At 53.8% G+C, this 14,273-nt stretch overlaps 1 protein-coding gene across 1 annotated transcript; it reads left to right on the plus strand.

The window, feature by feature from the left end:
• Nucleotides 1-11,822: 11,822 nt before the first annotated feature.
• On the plus strand, nt 11,823-13,692 carry LOC125512602 (anthocyanidin 5,3-O-glucosyltransferase). The gene has a single exon (XM_048677699.2). It carries the CDS (start codon nt 11,993-11,995, stop codon nt 13,442-13,444), a length of 1,452 nt encoding a protein of 483 aa, XP_048533656.1. The 5' UTR covers nt 11,823-11,992; the 3' UTR covers nt 13,445-13,692.
• Nucleotides 13,693-14,273: the final 581 nt, after the last annotated feature.

A 14,273-nucleotide genomic window follows, 5' to 3' on the forward strand; every position in this document is an offset into this window, starting at 1 on the left:
GCCGTGCCCGCATATCCGCTCACTTTGGTGCAATTGCATGCATGCGATCACGTACCCCCAGTGCAACGAGCTTCTTTTCTGTCTACCGGAGGGGGGTTCCCGACTACTTTTTTTTTGACTCCGCCAAATGGCACGAAACTTTTCCGCACGTTGGCATCACCCTCGATAGCACCCACGCCAGTTTGCATATTTTTCCGACGCTCGATGCATTTCCTAGGATTTTCCCTGTGTTAATGCCGTAAAACACTGGCCGGACGTGACGCAACGTTTGTTTTGTGTCCGTTTGCGTTCCAACCTTGCGTGGGGCCCTACGTAGTCCGTGCCCGCATGTCCGCCCACTTTGGTGCAATTGCATGCATGTGATCACGTACCCCCAGTGCAACGAGTTTCTTTTCGGTCTACCGGAGGGGGGTTCCCGACTACTTTTTTTCTTTTACTCCGCCGAATGGCACGAGAATTTTTCCACACGTTGGCATCACCGTCGACAGCACCCACGCCGATTTGCATATTTTTCCGACGCTCAATGCATTTCCTAGGATTTTCCCGATGAAAATGCCCTAAAACACTGCCCGGACGTGACGCGACGTTCGTTTGGTGTCCGTTTTCATTCGACCTTGCGTGGGCCCCTATGTAGGCGTGCCCACATGTACGCACACTTTGATGCAATTGCATGCATGCGATCACGTGGACCTTGTGCAACGAGCCCGGTTTCGGTCTACCAGAGGGGCGGTTCCCAACTACGATTTTTATTTTACTCCGCCGAATAGCACGAGACTTTTTCCACACGTTGGCATCATCGTCGATAGCACCCACGCTGATTTGCATATTTTTTCGATGCTCGATGCATTTCCTAGGATTTTCCCGGTGAAACTGCCCTAAAACACTGCCCGGACGTGACGCGACGTTCGTTTTGTGTCCGTTTTTGTTACATCGGGAGCACGCACGACAATTTTCGCTACTTTTTGGCAGCCAATGCTTTTTTTATGGTTTTTCCGGCGAAATAACCCTAAAACACTGCGCGTTACTCCGTATTTTCTCAAACAAGCGCCTGGTGCCCTCCATTCTGGGTTCACCGATTTCTTTTATATTGCTATTTCATTTTTTCCCCTTTTGTAATTTTTGATGCACCATTTTTTTTAAAAAAATCAACTTGTTTCTACTGTTGTTTTTTAAGATTACGTCAACTTTTGTAAAATTCAAAAAATGTTTCAAAAATTCAGTTAACTTTCATAATATTCTATGATTTAATTTACAGCGAAACACCTTTTGAATGTTTTATGAAAAAATTCTTAGCTTTTTTTCTAACTTTTTTTACAAAACTGTTTACGTTATCAACTTTTTCCAGATTATTGCTTGTGTATTCTTTTGCAAATTTGATTATTACTTTTTTCATTAAAATTTTATGATTCTTTTACCGGGCGAAAGCGTTCTTAAACCTGGAATTTCTTTATTTTTTCACCCAAATATTTCAACAACTCATAATAGTCAAACAAACAAACTTCATTCAAACTTAATTATATCATACATAGTTTCTTAACATAATAAAAAAACACAAAATAAACCCTAAACTACGTCGTCGTCATCCGATACGACATCGATGACCGCGCCCATGCCGCCACCACCTTCGCCGCCACCGTTGCTGCTGTCGCTGCTCATGTCGTCCAGAAACGCGAGGTCGTCGTCCTCCTCCTCAGCCGCCGCAGCAGACTTGCGGAGAGTCTCCATCAAGCCCGGAGTGTCCTCCGGGTCCTCCGGGTCTCTCAGCTCCGGCGGCGGCACGAGGCCGGGCTCCGTTGACGCGACGATGGCGAGGAGCAAACCCGGAGAGTCGTCGGGGTCCCCTTCCTGACGTAGCGCCTGCACCTCCGGCGGAATCTCCACGGCCGGAGCAGGCGGGGGAGGGGCCACCGGCGCGGGAGTGGGAGGTGGGGCAGGGGCAGGGGCGCCCGTCGCCGGTGGGGGAGGGAGGACCAGCCGCCCGGCGCGACAGTCGCGGAGGACGTCGTGCCAGTACCGGCCACTCCAGAATCGCCAGCGACCGAGCCGGTTCCACCTCCCACCGGCCTGGTTGACGACATCATCGTGGGGTGCGGCGGGGCCAGGCACGGCGTAGCCGGCGGCGCTGATGTGCCACGAGCCCGGAAGGCGGCTGGACGGCGGCACGAGGATGTTGTACCGCACCAACTCCATCGCCTCTGAGATCCCGATGTTCGATGGCCACCATCCGCGAGAGCTGCCGGCGCCGGACATGGCGAGCGCGGTGGGGGCAAGGGTAGGGGGAGCGGGTTCGGGGGTCGGTGGCGAGAGGGAAATGTCGAGGGGGTGGGGGAGCGGGTTCGGGGTTGTGCGGCGAGGTATGTGGCCGGCGCGCGGTTTTTATAGCACAAGGGGATGTGGTGGGGGGGGGCGGCCCCGTCATAATGGGGCGACGGGACGCGGGGGCGGCAGGCCTACGCAGCCGCGCCGGTGGTAAATGGCGGCCAGGCGACGCGACGGTGGGGGCGACAGCCGCTTTGACCACACGTGCGGATCCGCGCCGGTGCTTACGGCGGCCAGGAGACACTATGGGCCGGCAGGCGCACAGGGCGCGGTTTGACCGCGCGTGCGCATCCGCGCCGGAGATATGGCGGTCAGGCGACACGACGGGGTCGGCAGGCGAGCAATTAGGGCCGCTGTTAATTGCGGTCAGGCGACGGGACGCGACTGCGGGGGCGGCAGGCGCGCAGTTACGCCGTAATTGACGGGGGGGCGTGGGGTGGGGTGGGCGCGCGCGCGAGGGGACGACGGGTGGACTCTGCGTGCGCGCGTGACGACTGGTCGGGGAAAAAATCTGTATTCGTATACTTACACGTTTCGGGCGGGACAGCGGGCGGACGGCCTCTTTTCAAATTATGCCCATCATGCCCTTCGTTATGAAGGGGTACGAGACAATCTTGACCGTCCTTGTGTTGGAGGGGGTCTACCGAAGCGGAAGTGATGTTCTTATCGCAAAGAAAATGATGTTTATGTTCCCTACTAAATCAGCAACAACGTAAGTCCCATCCAGCCAGAGTGCCAGACGAGAAACATACACCATCCCTTCCCCGTCGTGAGATTTGCCCGTGCGTCATGCACTCCTCCGTCCCCGTCAGCCTGGAGGCTACAAGTTAACCATTTTTTTTCTTTCCATCCCAAGAATTCTCTGCATTACAATTTAAAGAAGTTTATTTTAGAACAATTTACAAAGGAGTTTAGTCTTGAAGTTCCAGCCAGCTCACACTTGCCCTCAGGAGGACCGATATGCACACAGAGGCACACCGATAACTACGGCAGCAAGCATGCTGCCAAGTCAGTACTCGAAGCATAGCAACACAAGGTGGAGCACGTCCCTACCCCCGCGTCGCCAGCCCCTAGCGACACGGGGGCGATCTACCGCCGGCAGCCCTAGGCCTCCGCTCCTCTCTCCCCCCTTCTGCCGCCGCCCGAGGCCACACCGGCGTAGCCTGTCTAGTGACGGTGGCGACGGAGCCCTTCCCATTGCGCGGTGGTGGCGATGTCCTGTCGGCGGCGGCGGTGCACTGGCGGCAAGGAGCTGCGGGCGCCCGACGGCGAGTGTGACGGCAACGACAACGCATGCGCACTCTCTTAGTGGCTGAGGAGCACCCGTGGCGGCGGCCAGATCGCGGGCCTCGTCCGCGAGCCGGCAGATCCGGAGAGCGTCTACAGGCGGGCATGGTGGGCCTAACGGCGCCGGCTTAGGCACCATGGTGGTGCCGTGGCCGGTCCGGCGGCGGCGGCCTGGATCCATCGTCGAGTCCCTGTCAGAGATGGCGGCGATCCGTGCACGAGATGCTTGATGGAGATCCTTCAAACAGATCTGGGTGAAAACTTGCTTTCGGCCTACTGCCAAAGCCGGCGGTGGCCGCGCTATTTTGCGACATTCCCTTCTTGAAGGCATCGCCGAGGAGAGTTTTAAGGTCACTGTCTGCTACTTTCGGGGGAAACCCTAGATCAGTTGATCGGAAGACGGCGGCATTCTTATGTCGTTCCCCCCTTGGTGGCGTCGTTCTTGGAGGTGTGCATGGGCTCGAGGGACCAGTGGACCGCATTTTTGGTGGAGCGGTGTTTCATCCTACACATTGATGGCGATGGATCTCGATGGCGTGGCGCAGTGCAGATTCGGCATCCACTGTGCGAGGATCGACTCGCGCAGGAGGACGACGCTGTCTGGCGTCGTGGTGGCGTCGATGGCAGAAAGACCTGGCATGGTTGATGCAACAGTACAGCTCTGAAGATGGATTGGTGGCAGGTGGCTGCGGCGGCCTCATACCCGGCAGGCGTCCTGGTTGAGGAGTGCGCCGGACTGGTGGGTGCCCTATACACGGCAGGTGTCCTGGTTGGGACCTCAGGTCATAGATGTTAGGTTTGGTTGCAAGGTCTGTTTGGTATTAGGCCCAGACTATCAGCATCTCTACATCAACTAGATAGGAGTAGCGACAGATGTTGCCTAGACGGTGGCTTTAGTCTTACTGTTGTATGACTTTGTAAGGTCTTATGTGAATAATTAATAAAGTGGCTGCATGCATCGTCCAGATACAGAGGCCGGGGGTCCTCATCCATTTTTTTTTTAAAAAAAACAAGCCAGCTAGGCAGCTACCCACCTACCCAACGACTTAATGAGGAAGGGTGAACCGGAAAGTGGGAGGTCATGTGAAAAAAGAAGCAAAAAATTTGACCCATCGTAATTAATAGGTAATTGGATTTGCAATGCGTACATGTTGCGTGGGTTTATTTAAAAGGTTAACTGGATATATAACCCTACAATTTTGATCAGTTGGAGAAATGTCATTACAATTTTCACGTTGGGAATGCCACGAGATTTCTTGACCCCTCAAAACATATGGCATTCTACACGGTGAAAGAACCAAAAGGCTCATATGACGTCATTTTATTCTTATTGAAATTTCCATCTCATCATCTTCTTCACCCAATCTTTCTTACCGCACTATTGTGGTACTGAGACCATGGTTAGCCGGTGGAGCTCCCTTTCCTGACCTTGGGTAGTGGACCAAAGGAGGGTGCAACTTAGGGTTGGGAGGGGCAGTGAGGCGGTGTGGCAGCGACACTAGCTGTGATGGATGGAGGTGGCGGATCGATCGATGGAGGAGGGCGGACCAGAAAATAGGCAGCGATGTGGAAGATGAAAATTTTGACTCGTTTTAATTATAAGGTAATTGCACTAGCAATGTGTATTTTTCGCGTGGGTTTAGTTTGAGGGTTGATTTTATATATGCCCGCATAATTTTAATCAATTAGAAAAATGAAATTACAATTTTGCCCTTTGGGAATGTCACTACAATTCCCGTGCCCTCCAACATATGCCTACAAGGAGAAGGGACCAAAATTCTCATATAACTTTATTATATTCTCATCGAAATTGCCATTCTGTCATCTTGTTTCCCCCAATCTTGCTTACCACACTATTGCAGTGTCAATGAAACTCCATCGATTGGTTTCAGCATCCCGTTGCCCCTATCTCCCCATCCATCTCTTTAACGTGTTGAGGGATAGTGAACCTGATAGAGTTGATACACGCTTGTCTGGCAGATTAAGCAAACAATGCGTCTACCAGTGACCGAGTATCAGGAACCACAACGACAACCTTTAAGAAGTCAATCAAGGTGGGCATCGTCGACAGACCACAAGGAGACTCCGCCTTTGAAGTTGTCTCTCCAGCATTGGCCTCTCGACCTTGTCATCCTGGAAGCGGCCACAAGACATCCACGCTGGCTAGGAGGGGGTATGGTAGCCGGCGAGAGCTCATATCTCGATGGCCTCAAGTAGGGCAACTCCACTCACGAGCTGCGGACGATGCCGGAGAATGCCATCCTACTCTCTCCCACATTGTGATATTAGAATGGACAAAAGGCAAATGATAGAGTAGTGTGGAATGGGTTGTAGATACGGTTAGAAGCGGAGGAAATAAACATGTCACTAGAGTTAACGATGTAGTGGTTAGTAATGAAGACTAGGATGAAGGAGGAGAAAATGGAGAAGACCAGAGAGGGGGTGTTTTGGTATCGAAATTTGTGTAATGGCATTTGATGAAGTGTGGACAAAATGTTGTGGTGTTTTTCAAAAGTGTCGACATGTAATGGGAAGTGCATGGATAGACCTAGGTACATATGAACCCACTTCAAAAAACACATTTCTAAATGCTAAACGAATCTGAGAAAGGTTGCACGGTACGTCTCCATATTCTATGTGCGTGCATACACTTTTATGGAAAAAAAACTTTTCTTGTGGCCTGTGTAAAAAAAAGGAGCAAAAAATCATGCCGTGGAACACCATTTAGAAGCACTGAATTTTTTTCTTTATTCGAAGACAAAACAAAAAGACATTTTTTCACAAATCTTTGTGCCGTGCATACACATTTACGAACATGTATGCGTGAATTTTCTTTTGAATTCTTTAACACTTTAAAACATGCTTAAAATGCATTTTTTAAAAAGTGGGTGCATATACTCATGCGTGCAGGACGTGCCCTCTCGACATGTAATGTCATTTTTTTCGTTCAATTATACCGGTATATACCCCTCTGTTCCTAAATATGTCTTTTAAAGATTCCAATACGAACTATTACGGAGTAAAATGAGTGAATCTACACTCTAAAAAAAATCTATATACATAAGTTGTAGTCCGCATTAAAATCTCTTATATTTAAAAATAGAAAGAGTATAACCAATCAAGCCTTAGTTTTTTTTAAAAAACTTCAAATCTATTCATGTTCAGTCATGACAGTATAAAAAACATCAGAGGTAACACAAATTACAACCAGTTTGGTGGACCACCCATCGACCATTAGTTTAATACATTAATTTGTAAAATAATCAGTTTGCATACTTGTGCCACGTGATCATTCTGGACTTGATCCTGCTGCGCCAATGATAATGGTGAATAAAGCATCTCTAGAAGTTTAAAAGTAGTTTTTCAGTACAGAAGAAAAAGAACAGAATAATATATTTTTTATCTTCTTCGGCTAATTATCTTTTTTATCATTACATATATTTCTTCCACAGTTGTGCATATGTACTCCCAATAATATTTATAATCATAACATATTGATTCAATATTATGATCATGCATCACACTTGCAAGCATAACTTTTTTCTCAAATTTCAAATACTAATTCAGTTCAAGTTCAAACATAAATTGTAGTGTATTTTCATCACAAAACATAGATGGTGTCATCAAAAAAATATGAGCAAACCATTGTGCGTGTTGGTAATGGAAACCCACAGCTCCTCTAAGTTGCTCATGGGAAGCTCAGTGTTTGATCTCTTGGGCACTTGAATAAATCTTCTGATATGGTGTTCTAGCCTACGACAATGAAGAAATAGTTGACCAAGTATTAAACCCCATGCTTATTTTTGGTATTCTCCATTTGAACCAACAAGTATCGCCATCTTGGCATCATCTCTCATGCCTCCTTCATCAAGGAATAACTGAGCAACCGACATAGCTAAAGAAATCAATAGTACACATCGATCGCTGATAGGTAAATAATCCTGCTACTAAATCTCATCTATTCCAGCAATATGATATAATTTATATATTATTACTAGTCAGTTCATCATCGAGGACGAAACAAACATCTTTTGCGGTGAAAAACTGGTAGATGCGTGCTCTATACTTCATTTTTTTTTATAGAAAAGGAGGTTAAGTCTCCCGGTCTCTGCATCAATCAATGCAACCATCTTTATTAATTATTCAACAAAGATCTGACAAAAAAATACATCAAGCCACTCAAAGATAGTATGCACACCTACAAGCTCGATAGTATGAAGTGCTCTCACTCTCCATATATAAAACCGGTGTCGTCGGATTCATCCACATAACGTATTGGAACCTACAACCGGTGCAACAAACCTAATGCATACACCACATGAACACGTTTTAAAAGCCGTCATCATCATCGGTACCGCTGACCCACCTTCAAGAAGAAGATCTGCGTCATCCTTGCTAGTCCGGCCACCCGTAGACGCCACATGGTGCTCAATGACACCACCTCCCTGCGCACAAACTGTTGAGCACGTTGCGTCGTTGCTGGTACACACCTCAGCACCATGCCACCAAGTACCACAAGCCGATACAACTTGAAGACTCCGGAAGATCTGCCGTGCGTAGCACCCGCCAAATAGGCATGACACAGCGTATCACCAGTCGGCCATGCATGACTTGACATCTCCACCGAAGCTCTGTGCAAGACGAAGCCACTCCACCTCCTGCCCTAGTCTTTCAGCGCTGCTCCACAAACGATGCTCTCAAGAGAGAAACAACACTGAAGTGCCGCCATCATCCGATCTGGAAGACCAGATCCTAGGGTTTCCCCTGGAGCAGCACGAGTGGGTCGACAATAGTTACACGATGATGCCTTCATCAAGGGAACGACACAGAGCGCCGTCATCGGCTCGATTTTCACTGGCAACTATGCCTCCTCGACTCGCAGCCGGGACTAGATGGCGAATCTTGAGATCCGACCACCAGCCGCAGGCCGACCACCTCTGGCGGAAGAGATGACCACCACTGTGGGCTGCACCGGCCAGAACAGATCTGACAGGAGGTGCCGCCGACACGTCCACCAGGCCCTCCACGCCGCCGCCGCCGATCCAAAGTCAGATGGTGCGCCGCGCCGCCGCCCGAACATACCCGACCGCCGCAGCCATCGCCGTCGTGCCGCAAAGATCGGATCAGGCGCGCCTCCACATGATTAGGGGCCCCACACAACCCCAGAAACGCGGGAGAGAGGCTTAGCCCGACGGCGGCGAAGGGAGGGGAGGAGGGAGTGTGCGCCCCCGGCGGCTGGGTTTAAGTAGGGTGTGAAATTTGAACAACATCAAATGTTCTGCCAACATGAGAAAAATAATAAACGATTTCAAGAATCGGTAGTTCAAGACAACGCTGGATAAACAGGAGCGCTGCCTGGACCTTCAGGAAACGGCTCCTCTACATTGCTCTGCTTCGGCCTGTTTTGCAGCAGCTTGGGCTTTGCGTTGCTCCCATTTCTTCTGAGCACGACGTGTTACAGGTTCTCTACTTGGCAATCGCAATGCGCACTACCTGTGTGTATAATCCACGCAAGATCGCCGACAGAACTCGACGCCATAGTATTCACGCTAGTACTCGGTACAGGCAGCGGCACAGTATGCATGATAGTGCTACTGGTGCTTACGGTGAAAGATTTGGATCCGGTGGCCTTCCCCCTTTTCTCCCCAATAATCCACCAAGCATTCATTAGTGACATGTACATCACACGCCTTAGAGCATCTCCAGCCGTGCCCCCAACATGCCTCAAAGGCTCTTTTTTTAGCGCCAGCGCCGAAAAATCGGCCCAGTCGCGCCCCAGGACCTTGTTTATCGCCAGTTTGGGCCAAAATAGCGGCCGGTGAACCCGAGCCGAACCCAGACCCCCGGGGGGTGCCGGCCGAAGGAAAAACGCGTGTGTGTCCGCTCTGTCGGCGACAGACATGCCTTTTCCCACTGCCCCCCCCCCTTTTTCATTGCTCCCCCCTTCTGCCCTCTCCTCCTGCCATTCTACTCCCGCTCCCCACCATCCGGCCGCCATCGCGTCATGCCGCCGAAGTACTCGGCCTCCCACGCGGCTGCCGCTGCCAATTCCACTCAGCCAAAGCAGAGGAAGCCGAGGGCGCCGATGGCAAAACCGCCGGGCATGTAGAATGTCGAGTGGAGGGCAGAGGTTCGGCGCCGGGAGGCTGTCGCCACCGACCGGCAGAACAGGCTCAACGCAAAGAAGGCCCGGGACGTGGCCGCGTCGGCGGCGGCAGAGCAGGCAGAGGCGTCTCGCGCAAGGATGATGAATCCGCCCGGTGGCCACGGCCCGCAAGCTGCGTGGAGCCCGCAGAGCGTCGCGTCGCCTGCCAGCTTCTTGCCGCCACCATCGCACTTGGGGTACGCATCCTCGCCTGGCTACTCCAACGGCGATGTGCATGGTGGATTCACCCCAACATCACCTTTCCACATGGCCAACGTGCCTCCCCCTCCGGTCTGAACCCCGACCAGTGCACTCCCTCACCCGCGTTCGCCGACGTCTAGTATCCCCAGTATAACTACTCACCGGCGGCGTACACAGCCTCCCCGATGCCGCCTCTACACCATGGCGCCCTGCCCTTCCCGCAGACCTCGTTGTCAGATTTCAGCCACCCCGACGTGACAGAAGCTGACATGGACGAGATCATCACGAGCGGATCGGCCGCCGCCGCCTCCGACCCCGGGTTCCATGCGCAAGACGACACAATGGACACCACCGGCGACATGGACGACGAGCTCGACGACGGCGAGGAGGAGGAGATGGAGCCGACGCCGGCGTCGGTGAGGAAAGGAAAAAAGAAGCGGGGGGCCAGGACGGGTGAGCCGCGCGTCAAGTGGACGTCCAAAGAAGACGAGTGCCTTGTCGAAGCATGGAAGACGGTCAGCATCGACCCAGTCACCGGCGCAAACTAGAACGCCGACACGTACTTGATGCACATCAAGTCGGCGTTCGATGAGCGCAAGCTGGTCGACCCCTAATTCACCACCATCCACATGCAACGCAGCCCAAAGGCCATGGTGAACCATTGGGCGATCATCTAGACGGCCTGCAACAAATGACATGGGATCGTCGAGGAGATTGCGGCTCGCCCGGAAAGCAGCACCAACATCGAGGGTCAGGTATGCACAGCCGCCGGCTCTTGCTTCTATTCGCCGTATATGTCACCGACACTTGTTCTTCGGCTGCGCAGATGGTTCGGATGTTCACCATGTACCGGCAGGACAGCAGCGACGCCGAGTTCAAGTACCTGCACGTGTTCATCCGGATCGAGAAGTGCGAGAAGTGGACGGACGTCTGGCGCACCCTCGCCAAGGCCAATGAGACATACAAGCCGGACGCGCCCGCCCCGGGGGCGGCAAATGGGCGCCCTGACGGCAACAAAAAAGCCAAGACGGCGAAGGACGTTGCACCGGCTGCCGAGCAGCTGCAAGCGTCGATCAATAGTGCATCGCCGACGCCAAGGACCACGCCGCCAAGAGGGAGGAGAAATCGAAGGCGTGGTGGTCGGCGTTTATGACAAACAACGTTGTTAAACTCGACCTGCTCCGGACCAACGTCGCCGTGAAGAAAAGCAACACCGACCTGGCGTTCTTGATGTGGGGCAGACATGTCGACGATGGACGAGCAGGTCAAGGCGTGGTACCTGGTAGAGCGCGCCTCGTCTTGAACCAGATGCCTTCGACCACCGCGCCTACGCCCACGCCGATGCCCAGCCCGAGTGGTGAAGCCACGCCGACGCCCAGCCCAGGAACCATGGCGACGCCGAACAGCGCGGGCACAGAAGCCACGGCGATGTCGAATAGCCCGCGCACAGAAGCCACGCCGTCGCCAACGCCGGCCAGTCCCACACCCAGGAGCCCGTCATTTGATGCATTTCTTTGTCTACGCGTCCTTCCTTTTGAGCGCCGAACTATCGTTTATGTTTGATCGCCGAACTGTGGCATGATGATCGCCGAACTTAGGGCGTTTTTTTGGCAGCGAGAAAAGATAAGTTTGAACTTATATGCGTCTTGGGGCCGAAACCTGAGGGCACGGCTGCGAACTGCATTGCCTCCACGGCGAAAAAACCACGGGCACATTGTCCAAACCACATTGCCGGGTGCGCTGGGGCCGAACGGCCGGAGATGCTCTTAATGTTGCAGTGGTCTCTGCACACAAGGGTGCTCGAGTAGCCTTAAGTGGGTGTAGCATTACTCTTCCACAGCCTCCCTCGCAAGACATTTATAAGTGACCACGCTCTATTCATGCTGGTGAGAGAGCGTACGGCGATCGAGCGGCACTGTGAAGGGCGGCTGTTCATCTATGATTTGGATCGCTCACCAACCACAATCAACCAAAGATCCAAGCGTTGCTCGTTACATGTAACCAGTTCATATCCTCCCTGCGTTCAGAGAGAGAGAGCCCATGGAGAAGGAGAAGACGGTCGTTCTGTACCCTGGCCTTTTCGTGAGCCACTTTGTCCCGATGATGCAGCTCGCGAGGGCCCTCCTCGACCACGGCTACGCCGTCTCTGTCGCGCTCATTGACCCCGCCGTCAAGGAGGACATCGCCTTCGGCGCCGTCGTCCGCCGCGTCGCCGCCTCCATGCCGTCCGTCCGCTTCCACACGCTCCGGGCCGTGAAGGACACGCCCAAGCTGACCCACGACGCGAGGTTCATGGTCAGGTACCTCGACCTCCTCAGCCGCTACAACGAGCGCCTCCACGACTTCCTCTTCTCCATGCTCGCCCGGAACGTCCACACTGTGGTCGTTGACTCGGTGTCCAACGAGGCACTCCGCGTCGTGAAGAGGCTCGGGATCCCCGGGTACACCATGTTCACCTCCAGCGCCGCCACCTTCGCCGCCTTCGCCCAGCTCCCTACGATCCTCGCAGAGGGCGGCCCGAGCTTCAAGGAGCTGGGAGACACCCCTCTCGAGCTCTTCGGCCTTCCACCTATCCCGGCTTCGCACCTGTTGGGCGAGGTGCTCGAGGACCTGGACAGCGACACATACAAGGCGACGATGGCCTTGCTGTGCCGGATCCCGGAGGCCGACGGCACGCTGGTGAATACGTTCGAGTCGCTGGAGGCTCGTGCGGTGGCTGCTCTCAGGGACCCTCTGTGTGTCCCCGGCAGGGTACTGCCTCCAGTGTACTGCGTCGGTGCATTTGTCGGCAGCATCGCCGACGCCGGGGTAAAAGAGCGGCACGAGTGCCTCGCCTGGCTAGACGGCCAACCGGACCGCAGCGTCGTGTTCCTCTGCTTCGGGAGCATAGGCACCGGAAACCACTCTGAGGAGCAGCTCAGGGAGATCGCCGTCGGGCTCGACAAGTCCGGCCACCGCTTCTTGTGGGTTGTGCGAGCCCCCGCCAGCGACCACCCCGGTGCCGACCCGGACCTCAACGCTCTCCTGCCGGACGGATTCATGGAGCAAACCAACGGCCGTGGCCTCGTCGTTAAGCTGTGGGCTCCACAGGTGGAAGTCCTCCGCCACAAGGCCACGGGGGCGTTTGTGACGCACTGCGGGTGGAATTCGGTGCTGGAGGGCGTCACGGCGGGCGTGCCGATGCTGTGCTGGCCGCTGTACTCGGAGCAGAAGATGAACAAGTTGCACATGGTGGGGGACATGGGGATCGCCAAGGAGATGGTTGGGTGGCAGCAGGGCCTGGTCAAGGCCGGCGAGGTGGAGACCAAAGTAAGGCTTGTGATGGAGTCTGAGGAGGGTAGTGAGCTCAGGTCGCGGGCGGCGGCGTGCAAAGATGCCGCGGCTGTGGCTTGCAACGACGGCGGGTCGTCGCGCTTGGCGTTTGCCCGGTTCCTGGCGGACGTGGCCAACCGGAAGGATCGGGCCTGCAGCGAGGAAGTGGGTGATGCATGAGCTTGGCATATCCGTACATGTATTTCAGTATTTGTCTCTGTCTTCTCTTTTCTTTTCCATTTATGAGAGCTAAAATGCCGTTATGTTTCTTAGCATACGTTTCTCGGTTAGCTTGAATTAAGGTGATATGTTTGTGTTGTGACATGAGGCGCACTTTGGTGCATGGCAGGAAGATAGATGTATCCTACAAACTTTTCCATGTGGAACTATAGAGAGCAGATGCGCTTTATTGCGAGAAATGCTTATACGACTGTCCCGCTGTCTCCGACGTGGACCCGCTGAAATTAAATTCTCCTTGAAGATGTGGAGTACCAATGGCTAGACGGTAAGGGCATCTTCAGCCGCGCCCCAGGAAGGCCTTCTCAGACGTTTTTCTTTGCGCCGGCGCCGAAAAATCGGCCCGGTCGCGCCTTCAGAAACCTGATTTTCGCCGGCTTGGGGCCGAAAACAGTACCGGCTGATTCAGGCCGAACCCGGCGCGCTGGGGGGCGCCGGGGCGAACTGTTTTGGCGCGAAACAGCCGCGGGCCCGCTGCATCAACAACTCTACCCTCTTCTCACCCCTTCGTCGTCCTCATCGCCTCGTTTCCCGCGGCGAATCAATGCCAAAGCTGCCGCGCTGCCGCGCCGGTCAGCCTGCGCCATTGATGCCTCACGGGCGGCGCAATGAAGACCGGATGACGCGCGTCCCTCGCCCTACCTCGCCCGCCACGCGTACTCACGGCGGCTCGCGCACGGGCGGCGCCTCGGCCTATATAAGACGCGCCCCAGCACACTCGGCGACTCGTACTCTCTCGCCGTCGTCGTTCCTCCCTCTCCTCTCTCGCCGT

The sequence above is a fragment of the Triticum urartu genome, chromosome 6A, assembly GCF_056163025.1.
Source record: "Triticum urartu cultivar PI428250 chromosome 6A, HENAU_Tu73, whole genome shotgun sequence".
Classification (NCBI taxonomy): domain Eukaryota; kingdom Viridiplantae; phylum Streptophyta; class Magnoliopsida; order Poales; family Poaceae; genus Triticum; species Triticum urartu.